Source organism: Lactuca serriola, chromosome 2, assembly GCF_051521515.1.
Source record: "Lactuca serriola cultivar US96UC23 chromosome 2, Lser_US96UC23_V15, whole genome shotgun sequence".
Classification (NCBI taxonomy): domain Eukaryota; kingdom Viridiplantae; phylum Streptophyta; class Magnoliopsida; order Asterales; family Asteraceae; genus Lactuca; species Lactuca serriola.
The window spans coordinates 10730304-10748675 of NC_136409.1; the positions used below are offsets into that span (position 1 = coordinate 10730304).

The window sequence follows — 18372 nt, forward strand, 5'->3', positions numbered from 1 at the left end:
TTCCTAGGTAAAGACCATGTGTGGTAGCCTAATACACAATGGTATAAGACCTTGGGGGAGCCAACAACATCCTTATATGTTTATATATATATATATATATATATATATATATATATATATATATATATATATATATGTTATGTAGTGTGATAGATATTTTTGTGATACATGATATGCTAGTTAATTATGTATGTTATTGCATGGAAGACCCCAGCGGGAGCCAGTGGCAGTTGGATATAAGACCATGTGGGGTAGCCCATGGCACGAAAGTGTAAGACCCTGGGGGAAGCCCACGGCATCCTTACAGGTTTATATATGCATGAATTATGTGGTATATGTAGCTTTTATTGCTAATATGGTATGTGTTATGTAAATTGTGTGATTGGTATGCTCTGGGGGACTCACTAAGCATTAACTTACAGTTTGTGGATTTGTTTAAGGTACATCGGATCCCAAGGGCAAGGGCAAGGTTTGATGACGCGGCGTGCACTCTCATTCAGACGTTTTATGGGACACTCTGATATTTTAAATAAAAGTTGTAACTGATATGAATTTGAAAACAATTATATATGGGATTTTGAAATTTATGGAAATGTGTTTGGATAATCAAAAATGAAAATTTTCCTTTGAAAAATCATGTCGTTACATTTTCCTTTCATTGGCCTTCTGGATTCCGAGTGTTATAGGTAGGATACAAAGCAATACGTCTTTCTTTCCCTTGATTTGGAAGCTGTATAGCGAGAACCTTGTCAATTTCCGTGAAAGAAGATCATACAACTAAATATTATATTCTACAACTGTTTAGATACTTCCTTAATGTTAGTTGACAAGATACATCAAAAATAAAAATCAACGTCTTATTCCAAAAGTACACTTCTTGTAAACCGTCATTTCAGGAACGTTTTTAAAGAAACATGCATCTGACCTGGAAATGAACACATCCAAAAATAAAGTAAAAACATTTATTTTGAAATTAGATTGCTATTAAAACCACCATTTTAGAAAAAAAATTATTTTGAAAAACTTGCAGACTCAAGCCTAAATGACACATCAAGAAAATTTCTCAAAGTACGTTGTTATTACTTTAAAGCTGTCATTTGAGAAAAGTTTTTTCAAAAAAAATCTTGCATCAAAATCAAAATTGACCTGGTAATAGAAGACATCAAAAAATAAGTAAAAAAGCTTTTTAAGAGTACATTGCTATTAAAACCTCCATTTCAAAAACATTTTAAAAAACTTGCCTCACTTAGAAACTTCATTTTTCCATTGTTGTTTGGTCTTTTTACAGATTTGAACAATTTAGCATACAATTGTTTGGCAATGTACGCAATTAAAACAAATAAGTTTTTTTAATAAATACCCTTTTCATCGAATGAACAAAATGTGAACTTAGATGCAGTAAAAAAGTCAAGATAATTAACATGTAGAACCAAGTTATTATGCCTGTATTTAAAGAGTATAATGCTCTTGGCAACATCATTGAGCATGTTGGATTTTTAAAAAATTTGTGTTCATGATAGAGTAATTTGAACCTACATTGCCTCCAAACTTCAATGAAGTATGATCTGAAAACTAAAATAGAGAGTAAGCTAAGGGTAAGGTTCAACTCATAATTAAAAAAAACTTTCAAATGAACTAAAAATATAATTTTTTTATGTTTAAAAGTACAATGCTATAACATAACCATCATAAATTATCTAATAGTACAATACATAACAAAAAAATGTATATTTTTCCATGATAATGCTAGCAGAAATGGGTAATTTAGTATGGATGGTAGGAGGCCAAGATATTGATAGAGGTAATGTCAATCAGCAACAGCTAAAGCTCTGTTAGCAAGTTCCATTTCTGTGGAAATACATACAGCCACAAATGATGGCTAACAAACCTGATAGGAAAAAAGTTTAACATTAGATTTTCCAACCCTAAGTTAACGATTTTCAAGGTAGTAAAGCAGCTCATCTTCATCACACACTTATAATAAATCACAAGTTTTTATCTCAATCCTTTGACCGAAAACTACTCAATTCCAACTTTAAGAAGCCATGTTTCATTAGCTACACATTTTTCTCCTGTGTAAATGAAAGGGGTAATAAAACACGGTATTTTCTAGAAAATATAAAATCGTATATACATTCCACTTTCTCTCAGTTTGCAATTGGCTTTATCCATGCTAAAAGACTGCATAAATATGTATAACTGTGGTTAAATAAGTAATTCCAGTCCAGTTTATGAAACATGTTGTGAATGGGCATGTAATACCAAAACATCCGGTTGAGATGATTTCCTATACAAATTAGATAGAATAAATCATATTTTTATATAATAAACAACCCAAAATCAAGAAATGTAAAAGAAAAGCATACATATAAAAATCAAAAGACAAAAATCTAGTAACTTGGTCAATGAAAACAGTTGAGAAACAGATTATATACCCAAAACCACTATGAGGAAGCATGAAGTGCGTTTTCACTCTATTATCTGCCACAAATACATTAATCAGAGTAAACATATTCATAAAATATTTGTTTTCATTGTATATGGATCAATTCACAATGAAAAATCATGGAACAATCGAACATGTGAGATAAAAAAAACGTGAGAACATATACATGAACAATCAGGCCAATTAAATTAGAAAACAATAATTAAGAAAATCAACAAACAATTGGGATAAAAAAATATAATAATAATAACAATAATAATAATAATAAACTTACCTAGACGAATTGTGCAAATTCCATCTAGGCAGAAATCGAGCTTCCTGATGCTCTTTTCAAGAAATTGAATCCTCCGTTGACAAAGGGGAGGGCGGACCTAAAATGATGGAACAATCGAGCTCCTGATGCTAGTAAACCATGTGAAAGAAGATGGTAGTATAGAGTATGCGATTTTTCCATACTCGATTCTGGCAAATACATAACTGAATCATTATATAGGCCCGATTTGTACGTCGTGGTTAGGAAGCCTCCGTGATGATTAAAGAAAACTATCAATTGTGATGATTGATGACTGCCATTAAAATCACCTGAATCTGAATCCAGAGAAAGAAGACGGTTTAAGAAATTCAAACGAATCAAGACGTGGTGTTGTTCTTGGTGATTGATCTGCTTGTTCCATTAATGCTTCATCGTGATTTGAAAGATAGAAACATTAAACATCGAACGATCAATATATAGGCGGATTTGTATGACGTGATTGTAGCAGTTAGCGAATAGGAAGCATGGAAGCAACGTGGGGAGAAGAAGGAGGAGGGTCGTAGGAAACCGATTGGAACTGCACACAACCGCAAAATTTTGAATTTCTGCGGCTCAAATTAAAAGTTTCTTGAGTTTTAAGCTAGGGTTGCGATTATGCACTCACCGTCGTCCATAGAATTAATAATAACTAGATAGAATTAATAATAACTAGCAAAAGGCCCGTGCGTTGCACGGGTCATCCTTTTTAGAAAAAAATGAAGGACATTGCTGCTAATTTAGGCTGAGTAGTTGTATTGCATTAAAACATAGATGAAAGTTATTGACATAGAAGTAGATATTAACATGTTTACAGACATATCTACATAGGGTAATATAGATAAACAACTGCCTCTACAACAAAAAGGGATGATGAACTGATTCATTTCACTTGGTTTTTGGTTATATGTTTCTAGCCTCCAGAATTTGGAGCATAGTGATGGTTTACAAAATAGTCCTTGTGACAGAAAAACAAAAAGATTACCAACTTGTTGTCCATAGTATAAAAACATTACAAAAATGGTCCATGATGGTTACATAATTGGTCGTTATATAGAAAAACATTATAGAATCAGCTGTACGTTCGCTTATTTTACAATCAAGGCATTGTACTTAATAAGGTTTATAAAAGTGAGACAAAATAGTAGGTTGTTTAAAAAAATTCAAAAACTAAAATTGGGAAATTACAATAAAACCCCTACAAATATTGATAAATGTTGTTACTCACAGATTAGTTCAATAGAATTGTAATTATGTATGTTTTTATCGGTTAATTTAACACGACCTATGTTATACTTCTTTATAAAATGTTGTTTTTACAGAATCTAATACTAATATCTAGAAAGCTGAATTCAGAGTAAAGGTATTAAAAAAAATCTACCTTACATCCATTGTTTCCATAACTCAGTCTAATGTGTATTGAGTTATAGTATTGATTTTCTAGAGAACACCGAATTGCCACTATGTTTCTTTACAAGAGCCATTGTTGTAATAACTGTGTTGAGACAAATACTTTCATCAAATAATTATTAAAAGAAATGTATATTAATAAATACATAAAATACAAAAAGTAATATGGAGCATCTTCAATTTGTATATCATTCATCTCGGGAGTTGTCAAATGATTATTTCATCCCTGGTGGAGAAAAACATGTAATTTCAAATTTTATTAGTAACACCAAATAATTAAAAATATGTTACATTTAAAAAAAAAAATACCTTTCATTTGCATGGCAGAAGGCAACATCAAAATCGCGACACTAAAAAGAGCATACCTCCATCTAAAATAATCTCTAACCTAAACACAAAAATAAATAAATAGAAGTCGTTAGTTTCACTGTTTACAGTTATATTTACATTTTTTACTATAATTAAAATTAGGTAAAAATAAATAAAAAATATTTACAGTTATTTACACATCCACCATAAACATAACCTAGGGGCAACTCCTGTTGGTATGCACATGTAAAAGATTCCCAACTAAGCTGTTCTCTATTAAAAAAAATGTTAATTGAATAAAGGGGTATTTTTTTCATATGTACAAATAATGTGTGATCAGTCAAAAAAAAAGATGGAACGTGAGTTACGGGGGTATTGTCGTCAATAAAGGGAATTGTAAGAGTAATGAAAGAAACCTCAACAACAGCAACTAACCTGAAAAGTCGGTTATGAACTGATTGTGCACCTTTTCCTTGGTATTGATGTAGTTTTATGTGAGTATTCAAATGTTTAAGTGTTCACTTCCTTTACACCAATGATAAAAAAAAATTATGTTATACATCGTTTATGCTGAAGACATTGAGGTTCTACAAAATTTAAAAGATACTGAAGAGTGAAGGTAGTTGCAGGCTTGCAACTAACAAATTTAATAGCAATGACATTAACAACCCATACACTCCCAAGGAATGATTAACATAGAACAATCAGAAAGTCAGATACTTTGAACAGAAAGCAATAGCACTAAAACAATAACAAATTGCTCACCACACTATTTGCAGTCCGGCCTCCACAAAGCAAAAGAAGACCATCAGAACATGCACTTGCAGTAGCATACCTACATCAAAGTGGAAGGAAAATTAGTAGGAATACATGAAGAATAAAGGGAAGTTTCATAATGTGTGTGAAAAGATAATTACTTAGCATACATGCATGGTGGTGGACCCTCTCTCTCTGGTTCTAATTTCTGCCATTCATATGGTTTTGCAGCTGTGTCTTAAAGCCCATACATCAGCAAGAGGCCGCTTTCCTGTTTATAAAAATAGGGTACGCATAATGAAGCAATACACTGAAAAAGTGACCATCATTTCCACCAATTGCCATAAGATATATTTGCTCCACCAAAGCCATGACATGCCCATATCGTGAGCCGGGCCAGAGCCTTGTACCAGCACTGTCCACTGTAGAAGAAAAAAGAAACATTTTTTTACCGGATTTGCAAAATTGTAAACTTCAAAGATATGTTAATGTGTAGAAGTAAATAAATAAATATTTCAAATTTACACCTGCGCCACCGAGGTCGATGTTGAGTTAAGGTCAAGAACATAGAGATCCTCGACAGATAGACCAGGTGGACCAATTCCACCCTGTTTTGGATTAAAAAAACACATTTATTTTAAATATAAATAAAGTAGCAGAAAATACAAAAACCGCAAAGATGAGGTATTGAAATGTGAATTATTACACCTGAATTACCACCATTGTACTCACAACAATTGCCACATGAGTTGCCCTTGGTGTGGGCGCTTCTCCAAAGGGAGTTATTCTGCAAAAATGAAGGGAAACTAATGAGAAATGAAGGGAAACTAAAATTTGCAATGAAAAGGCACAAAACGTAATACATCATAACAGTTTACATCAGCAGGAGCGCCTGAATCAAGCAACATATGACGTTGCTGATATTAAAAAAAAAAAAACAATCAGTTGGGCAAAGGCTGACAAACTTACTTCAGAAACCAAGAAAGCTATGCTAAGAGACTTCAATGAGGTGAAACTTTCAGCGAAGCGACTTAGCCAATGCACACTTAGGTTGTTCACTTAACTCCCGTGTAAATTTAGAAATCTACAAACTTTTAACAAACACCTGGTGAGCAAATGACAAGTATCAAAATGACAAGTATCAAAACTCATGAGAAATTGACATGTGGCAAAAAAAATCTTCATTTATTAAGTAAGATGGTTTTTTATTTTATTAAATTAAAATTCCACATTTAATATATAAGGTAATATATATGTAAGATATTTATTAAAAAGGGTTTATATATGTAGTGTATTCAACAAAATAAATCCTCATTAATTTCAAAAATTCAAAAATTTTCTCATTTTTTTTATAAATTCAAAATTTTCAAATTGTTAAAATTTTATATTTATTTTTTTTTTAAATAAACCCATGTAATACATGGGTCTCACACCTAGTAAAATATAAAGATGATATGCAGATCAACATTTTTTTCCAATTTGAACTATATATGTAATATGATTGCTGGGGTAAAATTGTAATATTCTTAATTAACTTTCCTTTATTTTTATTTTCCTTCCATCTTTGGGACACATTAAAAAAAAAAAAAAAAAAAAAAAAAAAAAAAAAAAAAAAACCTTCTTTCCTTTCCTTCGAACACGCAAACACGAAAAGAAAGGAAAACCTTGTTTTTTTCATTCATTTCCTTCCTTGATTGAAAAATACCGACTTTGCGCTCAATTGATAGATTATGAACCCATAAAATCGCATGTAAATAATCATTCAATCCCAATCTTGACCACATCAACAGCATAATCGCTCAAAATAATCTTCGATTCCAAAGTGAGTATAGCCAATCGCAAGAAATTGCCAAGTGCCCAATCATAGCATATTCGATTTATATTAAGTAGAGAGTTGGAATCGTTTTCTAATGATGCAACAAAAGTTCATCTTTCATCGAGGATTTCCTAAAGTAAAGAGTTGGAATCGACATCGCAACTTTGCAAGGTTAGAAATTCCTTACATTCTAATTTCACATGATTCTTAATCATTGCTATCTAATTGATGGTTTCTGTTAATATCAATTTCTTGCTGCATATTTGCTTCGTGTTCATGAAGGGGTTTTGTTTATGTTGGTTTGTTTTTGCATATCTTATTGATGATTTTTGTGAAACAGAGGGCTTCAATCTTATTATACGACCTTTTTTTGCATTTAAATTAGCGTGACAAATGAGAATCAACTTTTTTTATATTGTTTAATAATTACTAACACTATTTGCATCCCTTTTCACCTCAACCAAATGCCTATTACTTCTCTTTTCACGTCAACCAACCAAATGCCTATTACTTGCATCCCATAGGCACCAAATAGACCCTACGCATCGTGGTTACAAAAACATCATTTGCAGCCTCTTTCAATAACATTATCCATGAGATTCATCTTCCATCTTAGGGGTCGTTTGATAGTTGCTAACTGAATTAGAGCTGACTGAGTTAGAAGCAGACTGAGTTAGAAGTTCAAACTGAGTCCACATCTGACTGAGTTTATGCTGTTTGATTATTTTTCTGACCAGTATGGTGAATGATGAAAAAATAACTATATTACCCTTATGACCACATATGATTGAGTTTTTTTTTTAATGGATGCATGTTAAATTGTTAAATAATAACAAATACAAACAAATGGATTGTTCATTTCACCGATGTGCGTTACATTATATACCTACACCTTTGTTTTCCTCCTTCAAAGAATTTAAAATGACATCAAAATCTATATGAGAAGCCTAAGGAGGTTAAAACTTAAAAGTTTACATGGTTTCCACAAACAAAAGAAACCAGTTACAAAATATTTACACTCTAAATCTTCTAAACTCAAACCATACCTCATAATGATTGAACAATAAACTATCATGTGTATGTTTTCCCATGTACTCGAAGTGTACCACATCCGATTTCAAGAGCACGTGATTCTGGAATTAAGTGAGAGGATTCTGCAAGGAATTCGAATACATCTTTCCCACCAGCCTAGGGTTCTCCATAGTTACTCTGGTGTTGTTCTACTAGGAGTTCACCTGGACTGGAAAGGCTGCATAGTTCTTTGCTTCTTCCTTTTGTTCATAATGTGATATCCCTTTGTACATGTAATTGTGATGAAACAAGTCAAGGATAGATCTATTAATTCATATCATCGTACCATAAGATTAAGCACCACTAATTTCAATTTGTTATAGTATACAATTGTTCAATTCGGTTTTAAAATTGCAGCAATTGCTAAGCAAGATGAAAAACAAGACAAATAGTTGAGTAATTTACTGGATCAAATCCTGAAGCTGTTGGGCGCGAGTACGAGGATTGATACCCTTGCGGAGCACATTATCCTGCATATGCAGTCCATTCACTTCGATCTGGGTCTTCACCCAATCGATGTCATCTTGCGAAGTCAAGATCCGTTCCTGTGGTTGTTGTCTACTAGTGAAGCGGAGACGAAGAGAGAATGCACGAGTGAGGGAAGGAGCGATGGTGAATATCGTTCCTGTTGTTTCAGATAGGAGGAAGAAGCGAAGGCGTACAGGAGGAACAAAAGTGAAGGGCAAATACATGAAAGGAAAAAAAGGATCGAGTCGGCTTCTTTTTGTTGGAGGACCGAATCAGTTTAAAATTACTGAGTCCCTGATTTGGACCGAGTCCAAAGATGCTAAAGTCAAAACAAACAAGCTAATTGGGGATTAAGGACCGGGTCCTAACTTTGGACCCAATTAGAAGGCTTATCAAACAGGCCCTTAGTGTTCTTGAGTTCCAAATAACTGAAAATCCAATAACCACCATAAATGCATACATAAAGACTTGAAAACAAGCGCACCACCAAACACACAATAAACCCTCCCTCTTTTTATACAACAAATGTCAGATTCAACCAATTGCACTTGATATATAAAAAGTTTGGTGAAGAGTAGTAAAGCCAAACCTATGAATTTATTGATCCTCCTCAATGCATGAGGAATGAGATACAAGAAACACCACCTGCTTCAGACAACTGCAACACATGAAAAGTTAATGTAAAATTAAACCATAGACACAGCTTTTGTATAAGAAATTTAATTCAAAATCTAATTTTTTTTTTATTATACTAAATGATAGGAATGCTCTCCACATCAAGCATGTATTTTTTTAATTAATGTCAGGATTTTTCAAATAGGCAATCACTTTACAACCTAAAATATAGGAATGCAAATTCAATGAAATCAAAAAAGCAAATGTTTAACACAATATGCTTAGAAAAATTAGTTTTTGGTAATATTATAAATTGTTGAATTCTATCCAACAATACCAGTCACCTGATGACCCCTAATATCTAAAATAAGTTGCATTTAACTAAATTTTGGGTACAATGACCAGATTTTCATAAAAGATTATATTCTCCTCTCCCACTGGCCACTACTAGCTAAATACTGCTCTAACAGAAATAAAAACTAAATTGCATGTATTACCCTTCAACTATCAAAGATGCTATTATCATTTTATTGAACTTCCATAACTGCCTTTACTAGAATATGTGAAGTGTAGCATGGTCATGGTATCTATTATCTTAGTATAGTGGGTATAAAATGCATTATTATGTACATTAAGACTTGAATATATAACAGGTTGCAATTACAGCTATAAAAGGAAAAAAAAAACTGTCAAAAATAAGCACAATTATGAAAATGGGAAAATAATCTAAGATGCTTGATTACAGACACAATAAAGGATTCACAGAGAATGGCAAACCTAACTAGACATATGGACATTTTCTAATTAGAAAAATTAAAAAAGAAATCTGATCAATAAATGACATGAATCCCATTCTTGAGTTTGCATGCTAGGTAATGGGTGTGCAATAAATGTTTAAGCCTCTTATATGTGATTTGGTGATTTGTTCATAGAATATTGCAAAGAAAAAATGATACTAACAAAAAAATTAAATAAAATTTTGAATATGTACAAAGCATACCTCAAATTGATGAAGAAAAGTGGTAGTTGCAGTGGTATTGTTGAAAGATATTTCATTGCTCCCATCCTTTGCACCACCTCCACCAATACACTTCAGATTCTTCAGGCCATATAGAGTGAGAGAATCAAGACGAGGGAACAAGATGGTGGTCGGGTGGGTAGATGTAAATGTAGTAATTTCTTTATCATCTTCATCTCTGTTTGAAACAACTTCTTCAATAACATCACAATTATTTATACCGACTTTCTTTAGGTTTGAAAAAAGTTCTGCCATGAGAGGTGAAAACAAGTACTTAATGCTTTTGCATTTTTCAATATTTATGGTTGTGAGGCTGTGGAATGGGGATTCTGATTGTTGTTTTTGAAGAGTGAAGAATTTATTCCAGTTGCTGCACTTCCACACATGACTCATGTTGCCCATAAAACGTAGATCCAATTCCTGGAGGTAGGGAAGTATAATAGGATGTTGTTGGTTATGGTGAGTTGTTACCAGTTCTCTACCTGTTGGACTCTCTATCTCAAACACCACCTCCACTCCTTCATACTTATCCAATTTGAGTTTATGGATGTTATAAAAAGAGTGTATGAGACAAGATGGGAATCCAACATTAGAAATATTGCCAGTGACTTCTTGTATTGTCTCTTCGTCTGATAGAATATCAGTCTGCGCATATATATCCCAATGTTAGAAATTGTGTAAATGATTTATAACTTCATGCCCATTCACAAATCTCTCTTATAATTTTGGATTTGAAAAAGATTTCTTTGATTTTAGGCAATTTTTCAAGGAACAATTGCAAATGATGAAAATTCTCAACAAATTGAAAATAGTTGGATCTTTCACCTACAGATAAATAATTAAAAGATGTTGGATTGAAATTGAGATGTGAACTATTTTCAAACAAGAGACGGACAGAGTTGGATTGAAATTGAGTTAATAAGCAACCGTAGTCAATTAAAGGGTTAAGTTTACTAAATTTATCTGCCCATCCAAGTCACCGAATTGTTTCCATACAACCTATGTCCCTATGCTTTTCATCATTTTGAAGTTGAAATCATTCCACTTGCTATCAAGATCAAGAAAAATGATCAAAGGATTTTATAAAGGCATTTAGCTTCAGCTCTCATCTATCTGCATTATGTTGGTCGAGTTTTAAGCTGAATCGACTCCAAAACTTAAAAGTTGTTGGTGATATTCGAAAGGCAGGAGCTTAATCCTTAATTAATTAAGAAAGTGCAATTGAAATCCATACCTTTTGCTCTTGTCTACTCTCTTTCGATTCATCATTTCCCGTGTTTTCTCCGCAATTTCTTATATCCATCTCCACAAGTGCCCCCATATCAAAATTGGTGGTGATAGGTGTGAATACATTTCTAAACCTCTCACATCTCCAAATGCTTATTCTTTCAACATTTTGAAAGCCACGAACGAGGGGATGAGAGTTATCTCCACCTTTTATCCTCCACACCTCTCTTAGCTTCCCTAAATTCTCCACTCTGATGCTTCTTAAGCTGCTGATGTTGTCTTCTTCTCCAATTGCACCGGCACAATCCAAGTTGATGTTGAATACATGTTCAATAGAACCACAATTTTTGACTTCAAGCTCTTCAAGATGACGCAACAGAAACACGGAATTGTGCGGAAATAGATTCCTAAGCTCATCACAATTTCTCACTTTAATCACTCTCAGCTTAACTATCTCGCCTCTACTAAGTTCACAAGGCCATATTTCCTTTAAATTCTCCATGTCATCAATTCGAAGTTTCTCCAACTTAGGAACCACAACCTGCAAAATATTCATGCAAAATCCATTAATAGCCACATCCAAACAATGACACATCACACAATCAAATTATATATTCTATAACTTTTAGTTGAAAAGATTGTCTAATAGTATAAACATAAAACATATATATCTACCTCTTCCTTCAACAAACTAGATGTTTCCGACTTGTTTTGCGGATAAATGCTTGTGAAACCTGGAATGCCCTTAAGTTTTAACTCTTTGAGTTCTGGTAGCTTAATTATGTTGACATTATTACACAAACCTACTAGCTTCGGTAGTTTATGCAAAGATAAAAATTTCAGCTTGGGGAACACAATTGTCTCTTTTCCAATACCCCTAGTCCCATTATGTACGAGTTCTTCCATATTATCACATTTGAAAACTTCGAGATGCTCAAGCTTTGACAAAGTGTTTGCAACACGGAGTTTGAATAGGTATGTCAACACTGCACAACGAGAAATGACAAGGACTCTTAAATTGCAGAATGAAGAGGATTGAGGATGCGTCAACTTCACCTCAACATCTTCAAGATCATTCATACCATCTATGCTTAAACAAAGCACCTCTGTTTTCACAAACAACTCATTAAGTTTACAGTCTGATATTTCACGTTTATTGGTCACCAACTGCAATGTGTTTTCATATGAGTGAGTACTCTCACTGATATTTCCATCTAAAGAGCGTCCTACTGAGATCTTGAATCGTTCAAGATTCTCAAATAACATATTCTTCACTTCGGCCTTGTTATTAAAGAACTCAAATTCTAATGCAGAAAGCCTGTTTGATCGCTCTGCCATCTCATTGCAGTTATAATCTCTAAATGCAGATGCATTTCCAATACTGTTCTATACAAAGACCACCACAATCTCTCAGGTCAAGTTGCCTAAGCTTCTTCAAATTTCCGATTGCTGAAGGTATCCGTTCAATGCCAGAATTAGCAAAGCTCAGCACTTCCAGATTCGTCAAATTTCCAATACAAGAGCAATCAAACATCCATAATGAACACTCATGAAGATGAAGCACTCGAAGGTTGGTGGAGCATTGAGGTGACGAGGGAAGCAATGGATACCTCATTTTATGGTATGATATAACCTGGAGCTTTTCCATTCCTTCATAAAAGTCTTGAGGAAACCTTAGCGACTTATCTCCATGCATAAGTTTCAATATCGTTAGGTTTGGAAACTTGAGGTCTCTTGGAAGTTCAGACATACTCTCGCATGTTAATGAGATTGTTTTGTAAGAGTCGGTCATATGATTTTCAGTCCACCCATGCATATTACTATTACCATGGTTGACAATTGAAGCATGCTCGACTTCAGAAAACATACCTAAAACAAAAGCACGGACCAAATCGTGCATCTTGACACACCCAACATCATCACTTTCAAGCAACAAATTTGTCTGCACCAGTCGCTCAATGCAGGTGTTGAGCCTATTTCTTGCTTTTCTAATTGTATAAACTCTATCAAATATCTTTAAGCCCCATCCATACCTCATCAACTCCTCGGTAGGAATATCGAAGTCTTCAGGAAACAAACCACACATCAAAAACACAGATTTAGTCTCCTCGTCTTGGAGATTATGGTAGCTCGTTTCAAAGACTTTAGGGGCAATACTGCGAATGTCATAGTGCTCAACACGCGAAAGTGCATCCTTCCAAGCATCCTTTCTTTTATTTCTAAGAGTACATGCCATGGTTTTGATGGCAATAGGTAGACCGCAACACTTCGTTACAATATCGTCTCCTATTTTCTGGAGCTCGGGATCAGAAGTTTCTACAAATTGCTGGAACAAACTTTGTGCTTCTGCTTCTATTAGAAGTCCCACATTAAGAATTGAATTAACTTCAACCCCCATCACTGTGCAAACATGTTCGTCTCTTGAAGTCAACAAGACCTTGAAGTCGACACCTTGATTTGGAAAAGGGCTTAAACCAACATCTTCCAGATCAACGGACTGCCAGACATCATCAAGAATGACAAGGAACTTATTCTTACCTTCTCCAGAGTTGGCCTTGAACCATTCACGAAGCTTATCAGCTCTTGCCGGTTTAGTGCTTTCTTTTAACTCTATACCAAGGTAATCTGCTACAGCTTGTTGAATAGCAATTGGGTCCGTCTTTTCCCCTATAACTGCCTCAACTATATAATTGAACATTCTCTTTTCTTTGGCAACCTTCTTCAGCCTTTGCATCATTGTGGTCTTCCCCACTCCGCCCATCCCACATAATGCTATCATGTGGGATGTGTTGTTTGGTTCAAGTGCTTTCCGTGCTTGATTAAAAGTTTTTTCTCTTGACTCAAAGTCATCGTGATCGCTTGATGGTGTGGAGGTGGTTGCCTTCATGGTATCAACTTTTCCCAAAGGAATGGGCTGATCAGTCCAGGTGATAAAAGAGTGTTTTCTTGTGGCACTTTCAATCTCCACAATTAGTTTAAAGGTTTCCCTTCCGACTGTATGTCTAGTCTTGAGACTGCAACAAGCACCGACATCACTAGGAACGGTTTTTACTTTTTCATCGATCTTTTCTATTTCTTCCAACCAACTCCTAACCTGAGATGAAACCTCAAGACGAGTTCTTATGTTCCTGTCCAAGTGGTCTTCTTCGGCGTGTCTTAGAGAATCCAACTCCCCCATTTTTCTTCTCATATCCCTCACATGTTGTGCGCTAGAAATGAGGTAGCCTAGATGCTTCTTAACAGGCTCCATAAGTATGTCTGCAACTGGTTTAAGAATGGCATTAACAACATCCATTGCTGGAAATTCGTAATTGTGAAAGTACCTACATAGTAACCAACAACTTGTCAGACAAAATTGGATGAAAATTTATAATGAATTGGGCATTTAAATGCATCCTAGATTCATTGCATTGAGTAAGGTTTGATTAGCTTTGGCCTGTCGAACGATGATGTAATGGTAATATAGATCATCTCATAATCTAAAATGAAGTTAAAGATAAAGTTAAAAAGAAATTAGTCTAGATGATGGTAGTAATAGGAATCAATAAAATGGTTTATCATTGATTAATTATAAAAAAAATACGAAAATATGATTATTTTAAAGAAGATGATAGTAATTACATGTGTTAGATACGTGATGTCTTCATTTTTGAACATATATAAAGCTTGATAGATCAACAGATGAGGGAAATGGGAAAAAGAGCTTTTGTGGGATACTGTGGTAGCAAATCCCTTAAAAAGTAACCCAGATCCCTTCACAAAAATGGATTTTATGGAGACACCTCTTAAATCAATCTGATCAGAAAGGTACAATCAGAACCCATTATTCTTCAAAAGATATGTAAAAATATGAATCAGCTTTTAAAGGGCAAGTTGCAAAGCTACTGATTCAGTAACAGAGCCATGAAAGGAACTTAATTTCCTAGGCAATAATACAACAGTTTGCAAAGCAGCATTTGGGGATGAGCAATCTTATACGTGTCTGGTATGTCAATAAAACTAGGCAGTTATCACGGACAAAAATAAAATATCGATTAAGGGCTGAGATTTGAAATATCGGTAATCGCGGAGTAGCAGTACAAGTGTGAAAGTCAAACTTAAAGTTAATCATCGAAGTCAAAATCAAGAATAATTGCAAAAATCAACAAAGATAGTAAGCTAATCTAAGTAATCAGTAGCATTGTAGGCTTGTAGCAATCAAGTAAACAACCAGAGTCCACAAGTCAGAATCGTATTATGGTGTTGAGACTTAAGACTCAAGAAGACAAGAATCAGAATCGTGAAAACAAACCAGGTAGATTAAGGTCAAAAGTCAAGAACCACAGCGCCCTCGCTAAGCTATCCTTTCTCGTAGAACTGGGAATCGAATCTGAATCTAGGAAAGAGAAAATAGACGTTGGAAGTTGGAACTTGGAAGGAACGACTAACGGGAATGTAATTAATTAGGTCTTCCTAATGGAGACTATGGAGTGATGCGGAGTCCGTTTCATGTTTTTGGGCTAAAATAGCCAATGGGTAGGCCCAGTTATACATTATGCTTAGAAGTTGACCCAAAAGCTATAACCAAAAATATGGCACCAATAACCGATATTGAATATCATGATATCTCGGTCTATATCGGTGCAATTCTTTGGACCACTATGTGGGACCGAGATTCCTAAACCGATATTATGTCTAGGTCAAATATTTGAGATCTCATCGGTGTTGACTGCACAACAACAATAAAAAATGATAAGGAAAACGTAAGGGCTACTAACTAAACTACCCAACAAGTATCACATGCCACTTCGTAGGTATCTTTCCTCGTTTTGAGGTTTGCTATAGTTGATTAGTTGGAGGTCTGTCGAAGTTCCTCATGTAGTTCTATGAAGTCAGCTATACTCGTTTTGAGGTTTGCTATAGTGGATTAGTCAGAGATCTGTCGAAGTTCATCATGTAGTTCTGTGAAGTTGACTACACAGTGCCTCTTCTTTTTTAAGCAACCTGGAGCATATTAACTTTGAGAAAGTCGAAGTTCAATGTCGACATTTGACGAGGAGGCAACCTAGAGAGTCGATGTCTTGTTTTGCAAGAGAAATCAGAAACGAACCAGATGGAAGAAAGGACGATATGTGAAGAATATGATTGGTGGTAATATCGTTGGATCAAAGTGCTTTTCAATTTTCATTAGATCAAATAAAAAATGGAAGCAATTAAAAGAACATTATGTTTAAACCAATGATCTTGACTCAATCAATTAAACGCAATCACTAACATAAAAGAAGGTTCAACATAAATACCTTTTTTGTTGTCAAAAAGCTTTTAAGTTCCAAATCGGAATCCCTCTGCCAATACTGCACCCCTTGGCGAGCTAGCAAACAAGGAACTCTAGTTGTAGGTCTTGAAAATTTCAACCAAAAGAAACTTGTCGGTTGCTTTTATTATCACCGTAGTCACACACATGGAGAGGAAATGAGGATGAGACAAGATTTTTAGGGTTTTAGAACATTTAATTCCCTTGGTCCAGTGTTATATATATATATATATATATATATATATATATATATATATATATATATATATATATATATATAGGGCTAGGTTCATGTGTTCCTAACATCTATTATGTACTTGTAAGCACAAATCTGGACCAACGGATGGAATAGACTCAATGGTCATGATCTGAGTGTATATGTTATTACAATAAGCTAATATGTACTATATGATCATACAAATTTTAGAATTGCATCCTAAATTGACGGGTTAGTGTGAGCTTATCCATGTGGTTATGCACTCTTAGAATAGGAATCTATTTTCTGAAAGATCTAGGCTTTCGTGCTTTGGTGGGTCTCCGAGATCCTTTCGATGACCTATGTTGTGTTGAAGGGATATCTATATAATAAGATTGATTGTGTAAAGCCCACGGTAGTAGTTGAATGGGGGAAAGTGTACAGAAAATACAGTTCTTTTCAATTATATATTATATTAGTCTTTTCTATTTAATTCATATTAGATTAGTCTTAGTTAGCGATCCCGACTTAGTGAGTCATTTCTTCCGTAATGAACTGTTGGTGCCAGTCCTACATATTTTGGTTAGTTAACCTATATTAAAAAAGGAAATTTTTGGATTTTAAGGGATAATTAATTCCCTTATTTTTAAAATTTTGAATTTTTTAAATTATTTTAAATATAATTTTTAATAATAACCGATTTAATTTTGTCAAAATGACAAAAAGTCTACTATAAACAAGTATATATATATATATATATATATATATATATATATATATATATATATATATATATATTAAATTAACATGTTTAAAAAATTATACAACATATTATAAAAAATAACATTTTCTAAAGAATACAATTTTATTCTTTAAGAATTACTAATTATATTAATTCTTAAAGAATAAGACTATAAATAGTTATTACATTCATTCTGAAATATATATATATATATATATATATATATATATATATATATATATATATATATATATATATATATATAGGGTTAGGTTATATTGTTTCCAGTAACTATTGTGTGCCAGAATGCACAGATCTGGACCATCGGATGAATAGAATCAACAATCATGATCTGAGGGTCTATGATATTACAATAGGGTAGCATGTATCATATAATCACATAATTTTTATCAAAAGGGTATTTTGGACAATTAACTACATTTATAAAAGGAAATTTTCGGATTTTTAGGGATGATTAATTCTCCTAATTTAAAAAAATCTGAATTTTTTAATTAATTCAATTTCAATTTTTACCGATTTTATTCTATCAGAATATTTTTTTGTTAGAATGATACTCTTTCAGAATTTTATTCTAATAGAATATTACTGAAGAAAAACAAAATTCATGAATAAGATGTTCCAATAACAAACATTCTAATATATTCTTATACATCCGAACTTAAATACAAATTCATACATATTCTTACAGACTAAAA

The 18372-nt window shown here is 33.5% G+C and overlaps 2 protein-coding genes and 1 long non-coding RNA gene across 6 annotated transcripts; all 3 read right to left on the reverse strand.

The window, feature by feature from the left end:
* Positions 1–1631: 1631 nt before the first annotated feature.
* On the reverse strand, positions 1632–3643 carry LOC145085970 (uncharacterized). Its single transcript, XR_013700257.1, has 2 exons — positions 2721–3643; positions 1632–1888 (listed from the first exon to the last, which is right to left on the reverse strand). It is a non-coding gene; the product is annotated as an uncharacterized LOC145085970 (long non-coding RNA).
* A 4202-nt stretch (positions 3644–7845) lies between these two features.
* On the reverse strand, positions 7846–12904 carry LOC145085972 (uncharacterized). Of its 4 annotated transcripts, none has more exons than XR_013700258.1 (5): positions 12101–12904; positions 11433–11966; positions 10181–10843; positions 8503–9223; positions 7846–8320 (listed from the first exon to the last, which is right to left on the reverse strand). XR_013700258.1 is itself a non-coding variant. In XM_079023679.1 (5 exons), exons 1-4 carry the CDS (start codon positions 12761–12763, stop codon positions 9176–9178), a joined length of 1908 nt encoding a protein of 635 aa, XP_078879805.1. In that variant the 5' UTR covers positions 12764–12904; the 3' UTR covers positions 7846–8320; positions 9155–9175. The 4 variants fall into 4 exon arrangements, 3 of the variants coding, with proteins under 3 accessions (XP_078879805.1, XP_078879804.1, XP_078879802.1); XM_079023679.1 differs by having other exon boundaries at positions 9155–9223; XM_079023678.1 differs by having other exon boundaries at positions 7846–8993; positions 9155–9223.
* On the reverse strand, positions 12783–15849 carry LOC145085971 (disease resistance protein UNI-like). The gene is made up of 2 exons (XM_079023675.1): positions 15717–15849; positions 12783–14748 (listed from the first exon to the last, which is right to left on the reverse strand). Exon 2 carries the CDS (start codon positions 14718–14720, stop codon positions 12783–12785), a length of 1938 nt encoding a protein of 645 aa, XP_078879801.1. The 5' UTR covers positions 14721–14748; positions 15717–15849.
* Positions 15850–18372: the final 2523 nt, after the last annotated feature.

Excerpts from the sequence above, each read along its gene's own strand:
- LOC145085972 (XM_079023679.1), bottom strand. The coding sequence starts at position 12,763 with ATGGCAGAGCGATCAAACAGGCTTTCTGCATTAGAATTTGAGTTCTTT. Across the intron at positions 11,967-12,100 it reads CTAGTTTGTTGAAGGAAGAG|GTTGTGGTTCCTAAGTTGGA; the intron begins GTAGATATATAT and ends AATATTTTGCAG. Across the intron at positions 9,224-10,180 it reads CTTTTCTTCATCAATTTGAG|TTGTCTGAAGCAGGTGGTGT; the intron begins GTATGCTTTGTA and ends CATGTGTTGCAG.
- LOC145085971 (XM_079023675.1), bottom strand. The coding sequence starts at position 14,720 with ATGGATGTTGTTAATGCCATTCTTAAACCAGTTGCAGACATACTTATG.